Source organism: Erythrolamprus reginae, chromosome 2 (genome assembly GCF_031021105.1).
Source record: "Erythrolamprus reginae isolate rEryReg1 chromosome 2, rEryReg1.hap1, whole genome shotgun sequence".
Classification (NCBI taxonomy): domain Eukaryota; kingdom Metazoa; phylum Chordata; class Lepidosauria; order Squamata; family Dipsadidae; genus Erythrolamprus; species Erythrolamprus reginae.
The window spans coordinates 298,036,047-298,052,119 of NC_091951.1; the positions used below are offsets into that span (position 1 = coordinate 298,036,047).

At 39.8% G+C, this 16,073-nt stretch overlaps 1 protein-coding gene across 2 annotated transcripts in view; it reads right to left on the reverse strand.

Moving 5' to 3' along the window:
• FER (FER tyrosine kinase) overlaps positions 1-16,073 on the reverse strand; it is a 141,000-nt gene that overhangs the window by 87,556 nt on the left and 37,371 nt on the right. For both annotated transcript variants that reach the window (XM_070742949.1, XM_070742948.1), the window contains 2 exons: positions 11,730-11,852; positions 10,735-10,924 (listed from right to left, as the gene is read on the reverse strand). In XM_070742949.1, coding sequence (XP_070599050.1) covers positions 10,735-10,924; positions 11,730-11,852 — 313 coding nt within the window. The remainder of the gene's footprint in view (positions 1-10,734; positions 10,925-11,729; positions 11,853-16,073) is intronic.

The window sequence follows — 16,073 nt, forward strand, 5'->3', positions numbered from 1 at the left end:
AAAAAAAAATCCAACTTGTAAGGAGAGGAGGAGCTTTGGAAACAAAGCACAGGGGTGGAGAGAGGAAAGGGAAGCTTGGAAATGTGTTCATCTCATCTCATCTTCCAGGCAGGAGGAGGCTGAGAGGAACCAGGTGGGTGGGCGAGCTGGGAGGAGCCAAACGGAGGGCAGCAGGGACCACACCATTAGGAAATGTTTGTGCTGGCAGTGGCAGTGTCTTGGGCAAGCAGAGGAGGGAAGGAAAGAGTGTGCGAGGGGTGGACAGAACACCCATTGGCTGTTAGTAGTTTGCAGGAGCCAGGGCCTATTTTTTTTTCCTGCCTTGGTTATCCGACATTTTCAGCTATCCAACCATCAGCCTGCCCGTTTATGTTGGATAATCAACTCTACTGTACTTATTTTAAAATGTTCATATATTTTGGGTAAGATTTTAAAGGAACTGCAGAAAGTTTTCTTATAATTATTTCAAACTCTGAACTGTGTGGTGGGTTATTAGCCTCAAGGTACAGCAGGTTAAGAGCCACAAGCTGTATCCTACAGAAATTTGAGGTGCTCCATCTGACAATCTGACAATGTTGAGTGTACCTGGGTAACCATGATAGCACTGGGTGGTTTCCTAAATGCTTTTAAAGAGTTTCCCATTTTGTCTGTTGGCAATATTGTACTATTGAAGCTCTGTCTGATTTATGTTATAAAAAGAAAGCTTGTTGCACTACCCTTCCAAAGTACTATTGATCTGTAAAGCACTAAGCAGCTTAAGACACGACTTTCTGTGCGACTACTTCTCTTTACACAAATCTGTCTGGCTATTAACTTCAAAGATATCCTTCTGTGAAAGACTGGCCTATCTGACAAATAAAAAAGAGTATTTTCCTTGTTGTTCCCAGGAAATAAGATGTTTTCTCTCTGGAGAGATGTTTGCCTTATACTAGTGAAGGCTAACCTTCATCTTGTTGCATGCCAAAAGCATGCACACGTGTGCCAGCACCCATAATGCAATGCGCATGTGACATACACGCACCCATGTGCCCTACCCCATACATTAGATACCCCTGCTCCCCCAGTGCATGCATGCATGACCCCCGCACTCTCCTTGCCCATGTGCGCATGACCTCCGCATCCCATTTTGGGCCTAGCAAGCCTCCACGAAGTTTCCTGGGACCAAAGACAGGCCAGGGGGACGCTGCACCCCACCATGCCCCTTTTAGGCCTAGCAGATACCTGAAAATCAGCTGGCCAGTGGGAGGTCCACGCACATGTGCGGTAGAGCTCTGCTAGGTGACGGATCGAGTGCCTACAGAGTGCCATAGGTTCACCTACAAGACCTTATACTGTATTTAGAAAATTTGTAAAGAAGCTTTACCTCTTTACGAATGTGTAAATTTACCATATCTTAACTTCTTAAAATATCTAAATTTAATTTAATTTAAGTAGTATGTGCAATAATTTCTAAGTGTTTGCATATTAAAGAACTTATTAATTGCCCTGCTTTTCTGAACAAAAACATAAAGATAAAAAATAATAATAAATTAAAATATATTTCAAGGTAATATAATGTCTTTTGAACACAATGACACTTACAGGGGATGGAGTTTGGAGCTTCCCCCCAGCCCTCCCTCCACACCCTACTGTGCAACTCAGAGGGAAATATATCTGTAGAATTTTATTATGTGTAATTATTGGCCAAATATGATTGTGGTGTTCAGAACAAGCACCATTAAAATTTAACTCTGAAATAATGCACCAACTCAAAACCATTGGGTGGTAAAGCAATGTCACGGGAAATGCCACATCTGCATACTTGCTAGGACATAGGATAAAAAACAGATTAAGTTAGGAAGGGAAACCAGCATTCTTCATTTTTCTTTTTCGCCATCTCTCCTGACATCATAAATGGAATGAAAAACTGGAGTAGTTCAGAGCTTGGGAGTAGGCCAGAAAATAAACAGCCTCGGATCTTTACTTAGCTAGTTTCTCACAGACTTCTGGAATACAGTGGTACCTCATCATATGAACTTAATTGGTTCCAGGAGGAGGTTCGTAAGGTGAAAAGTTCGTAAGATGAAACAATGTTTCCCATAGGAATCAATGTAAAAGCAAATAATGCGTGCAAATCTTTCAGGAAAATCCCAAACTTTAGAAGGGAGGTGAACAGAGGGCAGGGAGGAGCAGCTAAAGGGGGCGGGTGGAAGAAGCAAGGCTAGGCTAAAGGGTGAGTGGGAAGGAAAAAAGGCAAGGGGGGCGCCCCTCCCTTTTCTTTTTTCAAAAGACACCCTTTCAGTGCCTTTGCAAGCATGCAAAATCTTTACTCCTCCAAGCTGCCCCTCCCTTTTCTTTCTTCAAAAAAGGGGGGGGAAAGAAACCCCTTCATCCCAGCAGCAGCTGCTTGGGTTCGTAAGGTGAAAATAGTTCGGAAGAAGAGGCAAAAAAATCTTAAACACCGGGTTCGTATCTTGAAAAGTTCGTTAGAAGAGGCGTTCGTAAGATGAGGTACCACTGTACTTAAATTTGAATCCCTACTGGTGTGAGAATACAGCTAGTGGCTAGTGTTGGGAGCTTTCCACTACTACACAATATAATAGTTAACTTTCCTCTACTAGACATGGAACATTCCCATATCCCATTCACTGGCGTCTTATGCACTTTCCAAGAAAATATTGAAATCTTTTTGGTCTAAGCTCTAAAGATTTGTAGGCAATCTTCTGGGTTGACTGAAAAGGAGCTAGATATGCCATCATGACAATTGCAAGGGATTATGTTTCAATTATAATATTATTATATCATAGCCAAGCTATATTAATAATTTGGTCACATAATTTTGGTTTAATACAAAAACAAGGAGAGGGTAGATTGAGATATATTAGCAGAACTCAGAGGATTAGTGAGGATTTGCATTGTGCTCTACTGGAAGAATTCAAAAGATTAATAAGGATTTCTAATTCCTAATTACTAAATTGGAAAAAAACAGAAGTTCTTTTTTCTTTTCAGTTGAAATAGGGCTACTAAAATTTCAAATGAAGAAAACACAAGTTGGTATGCAGATAAGATTTATGCACAAAGCAATGTTGTGCAGGGTCCAATTCTGTGCTTTAAAAAGAATATTTAAAAATTGTGCTCTGAGCCATTTTGCTGACAAATTCTTTGGTTACAATGTAAGTGACTATTTTTATCTGGCATTTCATGTGATATTTTATAAGGAGATTCTGTTAACAGATACTTTTTGTTCTATAAATCATTTTGTGAATAAATACATTTCATTTCCCCCCAAAAACCATGGTTTTAAGCTGGCAACGAGCTCCATCTGCTGGTGAAAAAATTGTAAACTAGCATTGTCCATTTAAGCTTGAGATTTTTACTTTAATATAACATCAAGCTCACACAGATATAATGGACATAACTTTGCAGTACATACATATTAAAACTGAAGCAGTAATAATTTTGGATATACTTTTACAATGTTTTCTTCTATATATTGCATATTAAAGCCTTTGTGGTTATTTATGGTGACACCAGAATGACCTGGTAACCACAATTTTATCTTATGCCCCCTGGCTTTGTCTCCTCTGTAGCCGAGGATAAATGATACCTTACCCTACTATTCCTGTACCACACAATATCAACCAGCTTCAACTGAGGGTCAAATCGGAGCAATTCATGATTATTGTGGCATCTTTCTAATGCCCTACCAGGATCTTATTTCCATGGAGGTATGCTACTGGATAAAAGTTGTTTATATTGTTCATGTTTTAAGGAAAAAGGCAATTGTTTATAACAGAGTATCAATAGTGAAAACCCATAAATTGATCATTACACTGAAAAAGGACAAAGCAGCATATTCATCAAAGACTTCCACATGTAACTTTAAACCATAATTTATCAGTGTGAAGCTGGGTCTTCTGTAGCATCACTTTTTAAAATTGTTTTCTTACTTCATAAAAAGTATTCCTTCATTCCCAGGAGATACTGAAGTCCCAATTTGGGGGGAAACAAGGAATTTCATTCAATCTCTCCCGAGTTGTTTCTATCCATCCTACCCAATCAGATATTGTCTAAGGCAGTGATTTTCAACCTTTTTTGAGCCACGGCACATTTTTTACATTTACAAAACCATGGGGCACATTGAGGGGAGGGGGCGGCTAAAAAAAGTTTGGACAAAAAATTCTCTCTTCCTTTCGCTCTATTTCTCTCTCCCTCTTTCTCTCCCTCTTTTTTTCTCTCTCCATCCCTTTCTCTCTTCCTTCTTCCTCTTTTTTGCTCTTTCTCTCTACCTCCCTACCTCCCTCTATGTCTTTCTCTCTCCCACCTTCCCTCCCTCTCTCTCTCTTTCTTTCTCTTGCTTTCTTTCTCTCTTGTTCTCTTTCTTTCTCTTTCTTTCTCTCTCTCTCTTGCTTGCTTTCTCTCTCTCTTTCTTTCTTTCTTTCTCTTTCTTTCTCTTGTTTTCTTTCTCTCTCTGAGCTTCGCGGCACACCTGACCATGTCTCGCGGCACACTAGTGTGCCACGGCACACTGGTTGAAAAACACTGGTCTAAGGAGCATTGGCCCAGAACTCTCTTTTCTGCTTTCATACTTGGCATCTGAAACATTATACTTCTGGAGATTTGACTAGCCATAAACACTAGGACAGTGAAGGTTAACGTATGGCACAGGTGCCAGAGGTGGCATGCGGAGCCATATCTGCTGGCACATGAGCCATTACCCTAGCTCAGCTGCAATGTGCATGTATGTGCCCACCAGCTGGTTTTTGGCTTTCACAGAGGCTCTGGGAGGGCATTTTTGGCTTCCAGACAGCTTCCAGGGCAATGGGGAAGGGCGTTTTTACCCTCCCTGTCTCCAGGAAAGCCTTTGGAGCCTGGGGAGGGTGAAACATGAGCGTATTGGGCCCACCAGAAGTTGGGAAACAGGCTGTTTCTGGACTTCAAAGGGCCTCCAGGGGTGAGAGAAGCTGTTTTTGACCTCCCCAGGTACTGAATTATGGGAGTGGGCACTCATGCATGCGCGATAGTGGGCACACACACTCTTTCGGCACACGAAGGAAAAAAGGTTCGCCATCATTGCCCTAGGACTTTAGTAGAAACAAAGTAGGTAGACTTTAGAAAAAAGCCGTCCATACCCCCACCTCTTATAACACTAGAAAACAAAATATTAACAGTAGAGACCCTCAAGACCTAAAATAGTTACCTAACATCAAAAATGTCATCAAAACAGCACAACAAAGAATGTTTTTTCTAAGCCAAATTCAGGAAGCTCAAACTGCCCAAGGAACTGTTGATATAGTACTACAGAGTAATTATTGAGTCTGTCATCTGCACCTCTATCTGGTTTGGTTCTGCAACCCAACAAGACAGACACAGACTTCAGAGGATAATTAGAACTGCCGAAAATTCCTACATCTTGCCTTCCATTGAGGACCTGTATACTTCACAATTCAAAAAGAAGGCTCTAAAAATATTTACAGACACCGGACATCCTGGACACAAACTGTTTCAACGCCTACCCTCAAAATGATACTATAAAGCAGTGATGGCGAACCTTTTTTGGCTCGGATGCCAAAAAGATGTGTGCACGCACGATAGCGTGCATGTGCATGCTCACACCCATAATGCAATGCCCACTCCCCATGCATGCACACAACCCCTGGACTGCCTCGTTCATGTGCACAATCCCCCACACTGCCCCCCCGTGCATGCGCACAGGCCTCACTGAAGCCTATGGACTTTTGGTTGGCCCATTGGGCTGTTTTTCGCCATCCCCAGGAGGGTGAAAACGGCAGAAAAGAAGGCCAAAAATCAGCTGACCAGCGCACATATGCACGCTGGAGCTGACATAGGGCAATGCCTCGCATGCCCTCAGTTATGGCTCTGTGTGCTACCTGTGGCACCCATGCCACAGATTCACCATCACTGCTATGGAGCATTGCATACCAGAACAACTAGACACAAGAACAGTTTTTCCCCAAATGCCATCACTCTGCTAAACAAATAATTATCTCAACACTGTCAAACTACAGTGGTACCTCATGATACGAACCCCTCATGATACGAACCCCTAGTGATACGAACCCGGGATTCGGAAATTTTTTGCCTCTTCTTACGAACTTTTTTCGGCTTATGAACCCACCGCAGATCTCAAAATGGCGCTCCGCTGGGCACCGCCACCCAGCTGTCACCTTTTAAAACAGCTGGGGGGCTTCTCAGCGTTCTCCCGAACCCAAACCCAAACCCGAACTTTTCGGGTTCGGGTTCCGGAGGCCACCGAGAAGCGCCCGGCTGTTTCAGAAGGTTACAGCCGGGCGGCGGCACCCAGCGGAGCACCGTTTTTGCGATCAGCGGCGGTGTTTCCGGCCGATCTGGAGGCTGGAAAGGAGGTGGGGAATCCCAATAGGGAATTCCATGAGCGGAGCTTTGACGTCACGAAGACGTCCTTCCTGGAGGCCGAAACGTTTTGTCCAATACACAATAATACACAATGAAGCTTATAGAGATGTAGTAGAGAAGATATATGAGATATAGAAGAGACTATAGGACAGGGAACGGAAGGCACTCTAGTGCGCTTATGTACGCCCCTTACTGACCTCTTAGGAATCTGGAGAGGTCAACTGTGGATAGTCTAAGGGTAAAGTGTTGGGGATTAGGGGATGACACTACAGAGTCCAGTAATGAGTTCCACGCTTCAACAACTTGATTACTAAAGTCGTATTTTTTACAGTCAAGTTTGGAGTGGTTAATATTAAGCTTGAATCTGTTGTGTGCTCTTGTGTTGTTGTGGTTGAAGCTGAAGTAGTCTTTGATAGGCAGGACATTGCAGCATATGATCTTGTGGGCAATACCTAGATCATGTTTAAGGCATCGTAGTTCTAAGCTTTCAAGACCCAATATTGTAAGTCTAGTTTCGTAGGGTATTCTGTTTCAGGTAGAGGAGTGAAGGGCTCTTCTGGTGAAGTATCTTTGGACATTTTCGAGGGTATTAATGTCAGAAATGTGGTATGGGTTCCAAACAGATGAGCTGTATTCTAGGATGGGTCTGTTTAAAAAGACAGCCTTAATAGTACAAATTCTGAAGAAAAGTTTCTTTAATTAAGGAGGAACTCTATGTTACAAAACAAAAGCCAGTGTCAGTAGAAATCAACAGAAGTCGCTAACGTGGTGATCATGGAAATAGGATGTAAAAGATTGCATTTAAAAATTGCAATTTATCCTGAAACTATACTCCCTTAATGTTTTTCTTCTTTTTTATCCTATCTATGTTATGAGGATTTTTAAAAATAGCAGGGAGAAAAATAAATTATTAACATATCTGCATTATATTTGGGGAACACATTGGCTGATAGAATATCTAAACCCATGCCCCAACACATGATAAATAATTTAAAAATGCATCTGTTTCAATGAACACTATTTGCTTAAAATTAAGGAATACATGTGCTATATTTCATTTTCATTCATCAAAAGCAGAGGTAACAATATTGTGAAGATGTCTTGATGCTACCATTGTTAGGTAGAATTTTAGGGTTTAGGTTTAGAAAATAATGTTTTTCCTTTGAGCTAAAGCCCTTGATGTGCAAAAACTAGTTTTTTTAGGAACAGCAATAAAAGTAATCAAACAATAGGACTGTATTCTAAAGTCCTTGATCAAGGTTAAGCAAGAAACAAACTCGGTGGGAAAGGAGAAGATGCAACATATTTTACAAAAGACAAAGGGTTCCTGGAACCATCAGCTACCTCAACATATATACATTAGCCACTTGAGAAATTTTATCTAAGATGTGTTTTTTCTCACATTAAAAAAATGAAGCCTTTATTGCACACCAATGATTTGTTGCCTTTATTTTTGTTCCCTATCATACTTTGAAATATATGTAATAACCTATGCCTGTACTTTCAAAGTATTGGATATTTCTCTCTCAAATTCAGGGATTCAATTCATTCTAACTCTACGTCAGCTCAGGTGTTTGAGTTCTATGAGCAATCATAGGTAGATTGATTTGTACTGTAGAATGAGATGAAACTATTTTGACATGTCATATTTAAAATCTATTTATCCATAAAGCATAGCCTCAGAGCCCTTATATAGCCTCTAGCTTATAAAAGATGGTATACAAATAAATGCCTTAGAATTTGGAATTTGCATTTTTAAAAACTACAAGTTGGCACATAGAGTGAATAAAATATCAAGCACCTGATTTTTTTCATAATTTCAGCTTTTTATTGCTTCTATAATTAGGTTGTTTTGGGGCAATATGCTTACAAGAAAGCTCGTCTTCATTATTTTACAAATGAAAACTGTGTACAAACACACAGTGACAAAATGTGTTATATCTAATTTACTTTGTAAACAAAAGTTCCTACCAAAGAAGCTAAATAAGCCAAGATCTTATGATGATATTGTAATATAATTCCAGGGCTGAAAAATGGAGTAAACAGCAATATCAAGAGACTAAAGAAGTAGCATTTATATATCTAAATATAGTAGTATAGTTACAAGACAATATCCAGAAAGCCATAACATCCTGAAATTCTTATAATGTTCAACTCTCATTTACATGAAATGTTTTTACAGTGTTATATTCTCATGAATATATGCCTCCAAAAGTATAACATTCTCTCTTGCAAATCAATATGGGATTTTGATTTGATATCAGGTTTTCAAAATAAGAATACTTTTAATTCTCTGAATACAAGCATAAATTTTTTGTATGTTAAAGGGTTAAATAAGGTTCTGGAAGGAAGTGTTTTTAATAGGAAAGTGAACACAAGAACAAGGCGGCACAATCTGAGGTTAGTTGGGGGAAAATCAGAAGCAACATGAGAAAATATTATTTTACTGAATAGATGCTTGGAACCAACTTCCAGCAGACGTAGTTGGTAAATCCACAGTAACTGAATTTAAACATGCCTGGGATAAACAGATATCCATCCTAAGATAAAATACAGGAAATAGTATAAAGGCAGACTAGATGGACCATGAGGTCTTTTTCTGCCGTCAATCTTCTATGTATTTTTTTAAAAAATCCTACTCAGTAATTTAAGCCAAGGAGCCAGTCTGGTGTACTGATTAAGGCATGATCGAAACATTTAAATATATTAAAGGGTTAAATAAGGTCCAGGAGGGAAGTGTTTTTAATAGGAAAGTGAACACAAGATCAAGGGGACACAATCTGAAGTTAGTTGGGGAAAGATCAAAAGCAACATGAGAAAATATTATTTTACTGAAAGAGTAGTAGATCCTTGGAACAAACTTCCAGCAGACGTGGTAGATAAATCCACAGTAACTGAATTTAAACATGCCTGGGATAAACATATATCCATCCTAAGATAAAATACAGAAAATAGTATAAGGGCAAACTAGATGGACCATGAGGTCTTTTTCTGCCGTCAGACTTCTATGTTTCTATTAAGGCCAGAAACCAGGAGTTCCAGTCCTGCCTTAGGCATAGTCAGCTAGGTGACCCTGAACTCTCTCTAAACCTTTCCAAGAAAACTGCAAGGATTTGCAGTCACCAGGATTCAAGACTAACTCAAAGGCACAAAAATAAATAACTTGAGGCAAATTTATGAATGATTACTGTAATAAAATTCATTTCTTTCAAATGTTTTGCCTGCTGTAGAGACAAAATACATAACTGTATGGATATAACAAATAAGTACTATGTAATTTTTTTCCAGGATAAGAAAGAGCATTGGTGTTTTCATTTTGTTGTGGGAAGGAGTTCTTGAGAACATCATGTACAGCAAAGAAAAGAAATTATTTCCACCTCAGGCATAAACAAACAAATAATTTCCACTTCAGGCTCAATTTATCATATTGTGAATATTTTATGAGAAGACCCACTCCTTGGAAAAGTCAGTAATGCTGGAAAGGTTATGAGAAAAGACAACAAGCAACAAGATGGATGCACTTGATTATAGCAGTGATTGGTACACCATTGGCAGATATGTAGGTTCAGCCTATGTCCATCAATGTGGTTCCTAAAAGTCAACATCACTTTGAGAGCACCAAATCAATGTCTACTTTCAACATAGGAACTTAGCAATTATAATTTAGATGGGATCAGTTTACTGATCTTAAGCAAGTCTTTGCTTGAATCCATTTTAAAACTAATGAAAATAATGCCAAGATTCTCAATAAATCCCGTTTTTGTGTTAAATATTGTTACAATTAACTTTCAGAAAATATGAATACTTTTCAATGTACTACAGATATTCCTTGCTTACCTTGCTTATTCATTCAGTGATAAAAGTTATGATGGCATAACTCAATGAGGGGGACTTAAGACAATCCTCAAAACTGCAGCCTCTGCAATGTCTTTGTGGTTACGTGATTGTGATTTGGGCATTTGGCCAACTCTCCTTTACAATGGATTTGCAATTGAGCCTGCAATTTGCAATCTTTCCTGCCACTTTCCCATGAACAGTCAATGGGGAAGCCACCAGAAGGTTGCAAGTTGCTCAGGTGAGTTTTTCCCATTGGTTTTTGAGGAGGAGGACCCCATGAGTGGCAGGATGAGTGTGGACCCTAATTACTAGCCACACTGTATCAAGTTCTCCAGGCCCAGCATGGCCACATGTATACCATGGCACATCTTCCCCCACCTAGTTGTACTAATTCCAATTCAATTACTGCTGTTAAGCAACAACTATCTGTTTATAATTTGCGTTGAGTTACAAACAGTACAATTATTTTTAAAGCAACATTAGCCACAATATTCTAACTTACTAAATAAATGTAAATTTTACCATGGAAGAAACTGATCTGGCATCCTCCTCATAATTTACAACAGGTGGGGGCTCTTTCCCATCATTTTCTTGAACTTTTTGTTGAAGAAGTTCCTTCTGGGCTGCAAATTTGACTTCAGTGCATTTCAGCTGCTGTACAGTTTGCTTTAATTCTTCAAGGGCTTGCTTCTGGCTTAGCAGAAGCACAATGCTGAAAAGAATGGCATCAAAATTATACTGAAAGCAAAATGGAGGCATATATTTCATTTCTCAAGATCATAACAAATACTGTATTTTTTAGAGTATAAGATGCACCTTTTTCCTACCTAAAAGAGGCTGAAAATCTGGGTGTGTGTAATACTTTGAATGTAGCTTTTATGAAGCTTTTTTCCCCAGCCCTAACTAGATGCTAACAATCTTCCCAGCTCCCTATTCCCTCTGAATAAGTTTTTTTCCTGCCCTAAGTCTTTGCAAGCTTGCTTTCATTCCTACTCCCTCTGAAAAAGTTTTTTTCAGCCCTAACTAGGGGATAAAATGTGCTGAAGCTGAACAGACTATGGATGCTAACCAGATGAATACGTGGTAGGTAGATTCCCCCCCCCCCTATTTTCCTCCTCCAAAAGTAAGATGCATCTTATACTCCTGTGTCTTATACTCTGAAAAATATGGTAATACAGTATAGATAGATTTGGAGTTGGTTATTGTCAACTTGCTTTTCCTCTCAAAAAAGACTAATCTAAGGAAGAATAGAATAAGAATTTGTTTAGACTGCATTAAAAAATAATGTGGAGGAAAACATTAATAAATAACAATCTAAAGAAAAAATTAGTTTATAAAATCAGTTATTAAATATAGTCAATAATTCTAGACATACAAACAGGATGCAATGAAGCATGATCTTAGCAAATAAGTTACTGTGCATTGTCTGGACTTCATTTTCATTCAAGAATATTATATGGATAAGTTGGAAAATTCATTTTATATATCATAAACTTCCATTTCTGCCATTTACTCACTCAGATTTTCTTTCATAGATCTTAGAAGACTCTTCAATCTTCTTTTCTAATTCCAGAACTAATTCCTCCTTATTTAGAAGTGTCTGCTGTGTCTGAATCAGTTCTTCTACTACAGTTTTCAACCTATGATTTAAATGAATAGTAACAAATATAATCTGTGACTATTTAGCAGAACCTTCTTTGTATTTCTCAATGGAGAATTCTTTTTCAAATAATCATCGCATTTAGTTTCTGTTTTTATTATTTACTATTATTAATTTTATTAAATTTGTAAGCTGTTTAGAGTAGTTATATTAAAGAAATCTATAAATCCCAGAAATAAAATGGAAGCTAAAAAGAATTTATACTTTTTGTGGAATCTTTTCAGGCTGTCACAGTACATTAACATTCATATGGTGTGCTATTTTATTAAGTCAGTACTTTCATTAAAAAGAGGCACAATAACAGAAACAATAGTATGCTAAACATATTGCAAACTAACTACAATTTAATGATTTTCATTTTGAGATAATTCTGCTTGTAATATATAGTTTGAAATAACATAAATGCAATAAAGCTCCACAAATACATTTTTACTAAATATAAAAACAATATTCTTTAGCTGATTGCATTTATTTATATGCTGCTGGGATATTTCTTGTTATGAACTAATTATGTTCATTTAAATGTAGCAACATTAATCTGCCATGCACACAATTAAAGAGTTTAGAAACTTGTTATATTAAAACCATAACTGTCCTATGATAATATAAATTCATTAATTCTTAATGGCCAGTTTTTTAAAAATGCATTGCCCTTTTAAGATGTTTATACCCAACTGAGAACATCAGAGTTCTGAACTGACTGCCAAGATTGCCAAGAATAATAACCCTTTATTTTTTTTAAAAAAAATCACTTACAATGTTTCACAGAAATGAAGAGTTGGAAGATTCACTAAGTCAGGTAACTACACTGAAACACATTAATTTTCCCCAAACTGTCCAATAGTAGGACAAAACCTATCTATTATCTCAAGAATAGATAGGGAAACGCAACACCCAATTTGCACTAAAAGAAGCTGAAAGAAAATGCAGGGCATTCTGCATAAGCCACACCCACAGTTTGGTAGTAAAAATTTTGGTAGCCCTTCACTGGACATAACCATCTCCACTTTTTCTTCTCTCCATAATCAACTACCAATTATAAATAAATCACCCAGGGCGTACCTGCTTATTAAGTAAAGCAAGGGCTCCTCTTCCATTTTCTCACTCAAAGGGAATCCTTGCAGCATATCAGCCAAGGAGTCTAATATTATAACCTACAAGCTATGTTTTCAAAAGCCAGAAGCCCTTGGCTGTTTATTTTATTCAATTCTCTCTCTTTCCTCTAGCGGGCCTAGCCAAACAAGTATTTAGGAACCTGTTGTCATAACAGCTTCCAGTTTTCTACTCTTCTGGCTTTTGCTCCAAACCTTGCAAGCCATTCTCTACTTTTTGTCCTCGTGTCTACCATCCTCATTGATTTTGCCAGGAAGTTGTTCCAGCCACAAATTGTAAGTATTTTTCTGGATGGGCCAACTCCTGCCTCTCCTGTCACTGCTTGATCAACAATGCAGACCTGTGACTGCTTGATCAACAATGGCAGTTATCACTCTGTTCTTTCTTCTGCAGTTTCTCTGCAAAACATAAACCAGCAGCAATTTTGCTTACTCTTCAAAGCCTCTGCCATTATTCAGAGCCAACTCCAGTCCAGCTTGCCTCCCCAATTAGGCATAGGTCCAATATGTCTCATCTTATTTCCACCTTCCCAATCTCCCATATCCCATTCAACATCATCTAATTTAACCTTTCATTCCAACATATCATCTAACATCCAACTGTTTCTCACTACGAATTAGTTTTTATATACAGAACAGCTAGTCTATTGTCAAAACAAGACAGACAGACAATCTGGACCTTCCTGTAAAACAAGGGTACTATCCAGAACATTACATTATTCAAGCAGGAAAAAGCTACAAAAATCTGAAGATTGGTTTCACTAAGAAACTGGATTAGTTTTAGATGCATTTTTTGTCAGTCCTATGGGCACATATTCTTGATGTGTGGATTGCTGAATCACAGAGTTTTCTTCCCAGATGCTGTAAAACCTTGATTTAATAGAATCCCATTTAGAAGACTTCAAGTGTAAGCAACCAAATTTCATCCTGATCTTTCCTCTAAATAAGAGATGTCTGAAATAAATTGATGCAAATGACACAATTTATGACATTTGCATAATGACATAATTATGAAATGCCCTACATAGTCCTAATGATATACTTTAATGTTAAATGAACATTGAAGAGTAACAGAACTCCTCTTCCTAAGTGGCCTGTTATAGTGAGGTTTCACTGTCAGTATTCTCCAATTTTCACTAAAGTAGCCATCATCCAACCACAATCTTACATAACTCTTTTATGTAATTCTTGCCAAAAGAAATATAGAACCACATTTCTCAAAACGTAAATTAAGAAAGCAAAATAATTTTGACAGCATAACCAATTTTATATATTTATTTGGTATACAACCTGATCATTATGAAAATGATTAAGAAAAATGGGAAGAGATAGAAAATAGGCGTTGATTGCTTACCTGAACGCCTCTTCTCGTACGGTGAGCGGGTACAGCAGTCACATGGGTTGCTCATGTCCAATCCGGTGGAACTGAGCCTAGTATTAAAAAAGCTTGCCGGATCCGCCCCTTCCCCAGAATTCGCGAATCCATAGACTAGGCTCAGTTGTGAAGCTCTGTAGTGTTCAACTCTCATTGTTAGAGGAAAAAGGATTATAGAAAGGTGAAGAAGACACATACAAGGGCGGGAAGTGACTGCTGTACCCGCTCACCGTACGAGAAGAGGCGTTCAGGTAAGCAATCAACGCCTATTCTCCGTACTGAAGGAGCGGGTCCAGCAGTCACATGGGACATACCCAATAGATGGTCCCTAGGGTGGGATTAGATTGCTATCGTGTGAGATAACGGATTGGAGTACCCTTCTGCCGAAGGCAGCGTCCGCTGAAGCGTAAGAATCAATTTTGTAGTGCCTGATGAAGGAATTTGGCGAGGCCCAAGTGGCTGCTTTGCAGACCTCCTCCAACGGGGCTTGAGTCGCCCAAGCGGCCGAGGTGGCTGCGCTCCTGGTGGAATGCGCTGTGATGTTCCTTGGAACTGAGAGGGAAGCCGACTCATAGGCCTTAGATATAGTCCCTCTGATCCAACGGCCTATTACTGTTGAAGACACTTTGGCCCCCATGACTCTGGGATGATAGGCTACGAAAAGTGCTTCTGACCTCCGAAAGGGTCCTGTGCGTTGGATATAGATCCTCAGCGCTCTGATGAGATCCAGGGTGTGCCATCTAATTGCCAAGGGATGATCTCGTTGGAGGCAGAAGGAAGGTAGGACAATATCCTGAGATCTGTGGAACATGGAACTGACCTTGGGTAAGAAGGTGGGGTCCAGTCGCAAGACTACCTTGTCCTGATGGAATTGACAAAGGTCCTGCCTGATTGAGAGGGCAGCCAGCTCCGAAATGCGTCGGGCAGAGGTAATAGCCACCAGGAAAGCTACCTTAAAGGATAGGTACCTGAGGGACGCCGATTTTAGGGGTTCGTATGGTGCCTGCGTGAGGGAATGGAGAACCCGTGGCAAATCCCAGGATGGATACCTGTGGACCTTGGAAGGTCTGAGGTTGGCTATGCCCTTGAGGAATTCCTGAACTTCAGGGAAGGATCGGAGAGGCTGTCTGCGGGGACCCCCTAGGACAGATGAAATGGCTGCCAGATGACGCCGGAGGGTGCTGGTGGAAAGCCCTTTATGGAAGCCTTGCATAAGGAAGGAAATAATTCTGTGTATGGGGATGCACAGAGGGGATAGACCTTCCTGTAGACACCACTGGTGAAACTTGGACCACGTGTGGTCGTAGATTCGATTGGTCGAACCCCTTCTGGCCTTTAAAATGACCTCCACTGAATCGGGGTCATGACCACGCAGTTCTAAGTCTCTCCTGATAACAGCCAGGCGGTGAGGTGGAACCACTCCGGGTCTGGATGAAAAGAGGCCCCCTGCCGCAGCATATCCCCCGAAACGGGGAGTCGCCAAGGGTCCTGGACGGACAGCTGTTGGAGGTCCGCGAACCAGGGCCGGCGGGGCCAATGAGGGGCGATTAAGATTACTCGGGCCCTCTCGGTGAGAACCTTGTGAATCACGTCCGGGAGAATTGGAATTGGAGGGAATGCGTAGAGTAGGCCTGGAGGCCATGGACTCCGGAGGGCATTGATTGCTTCCGCTCCCGGGGATGGAAATCTGGAAAAGAAGCGAGGGAGTTGGGCG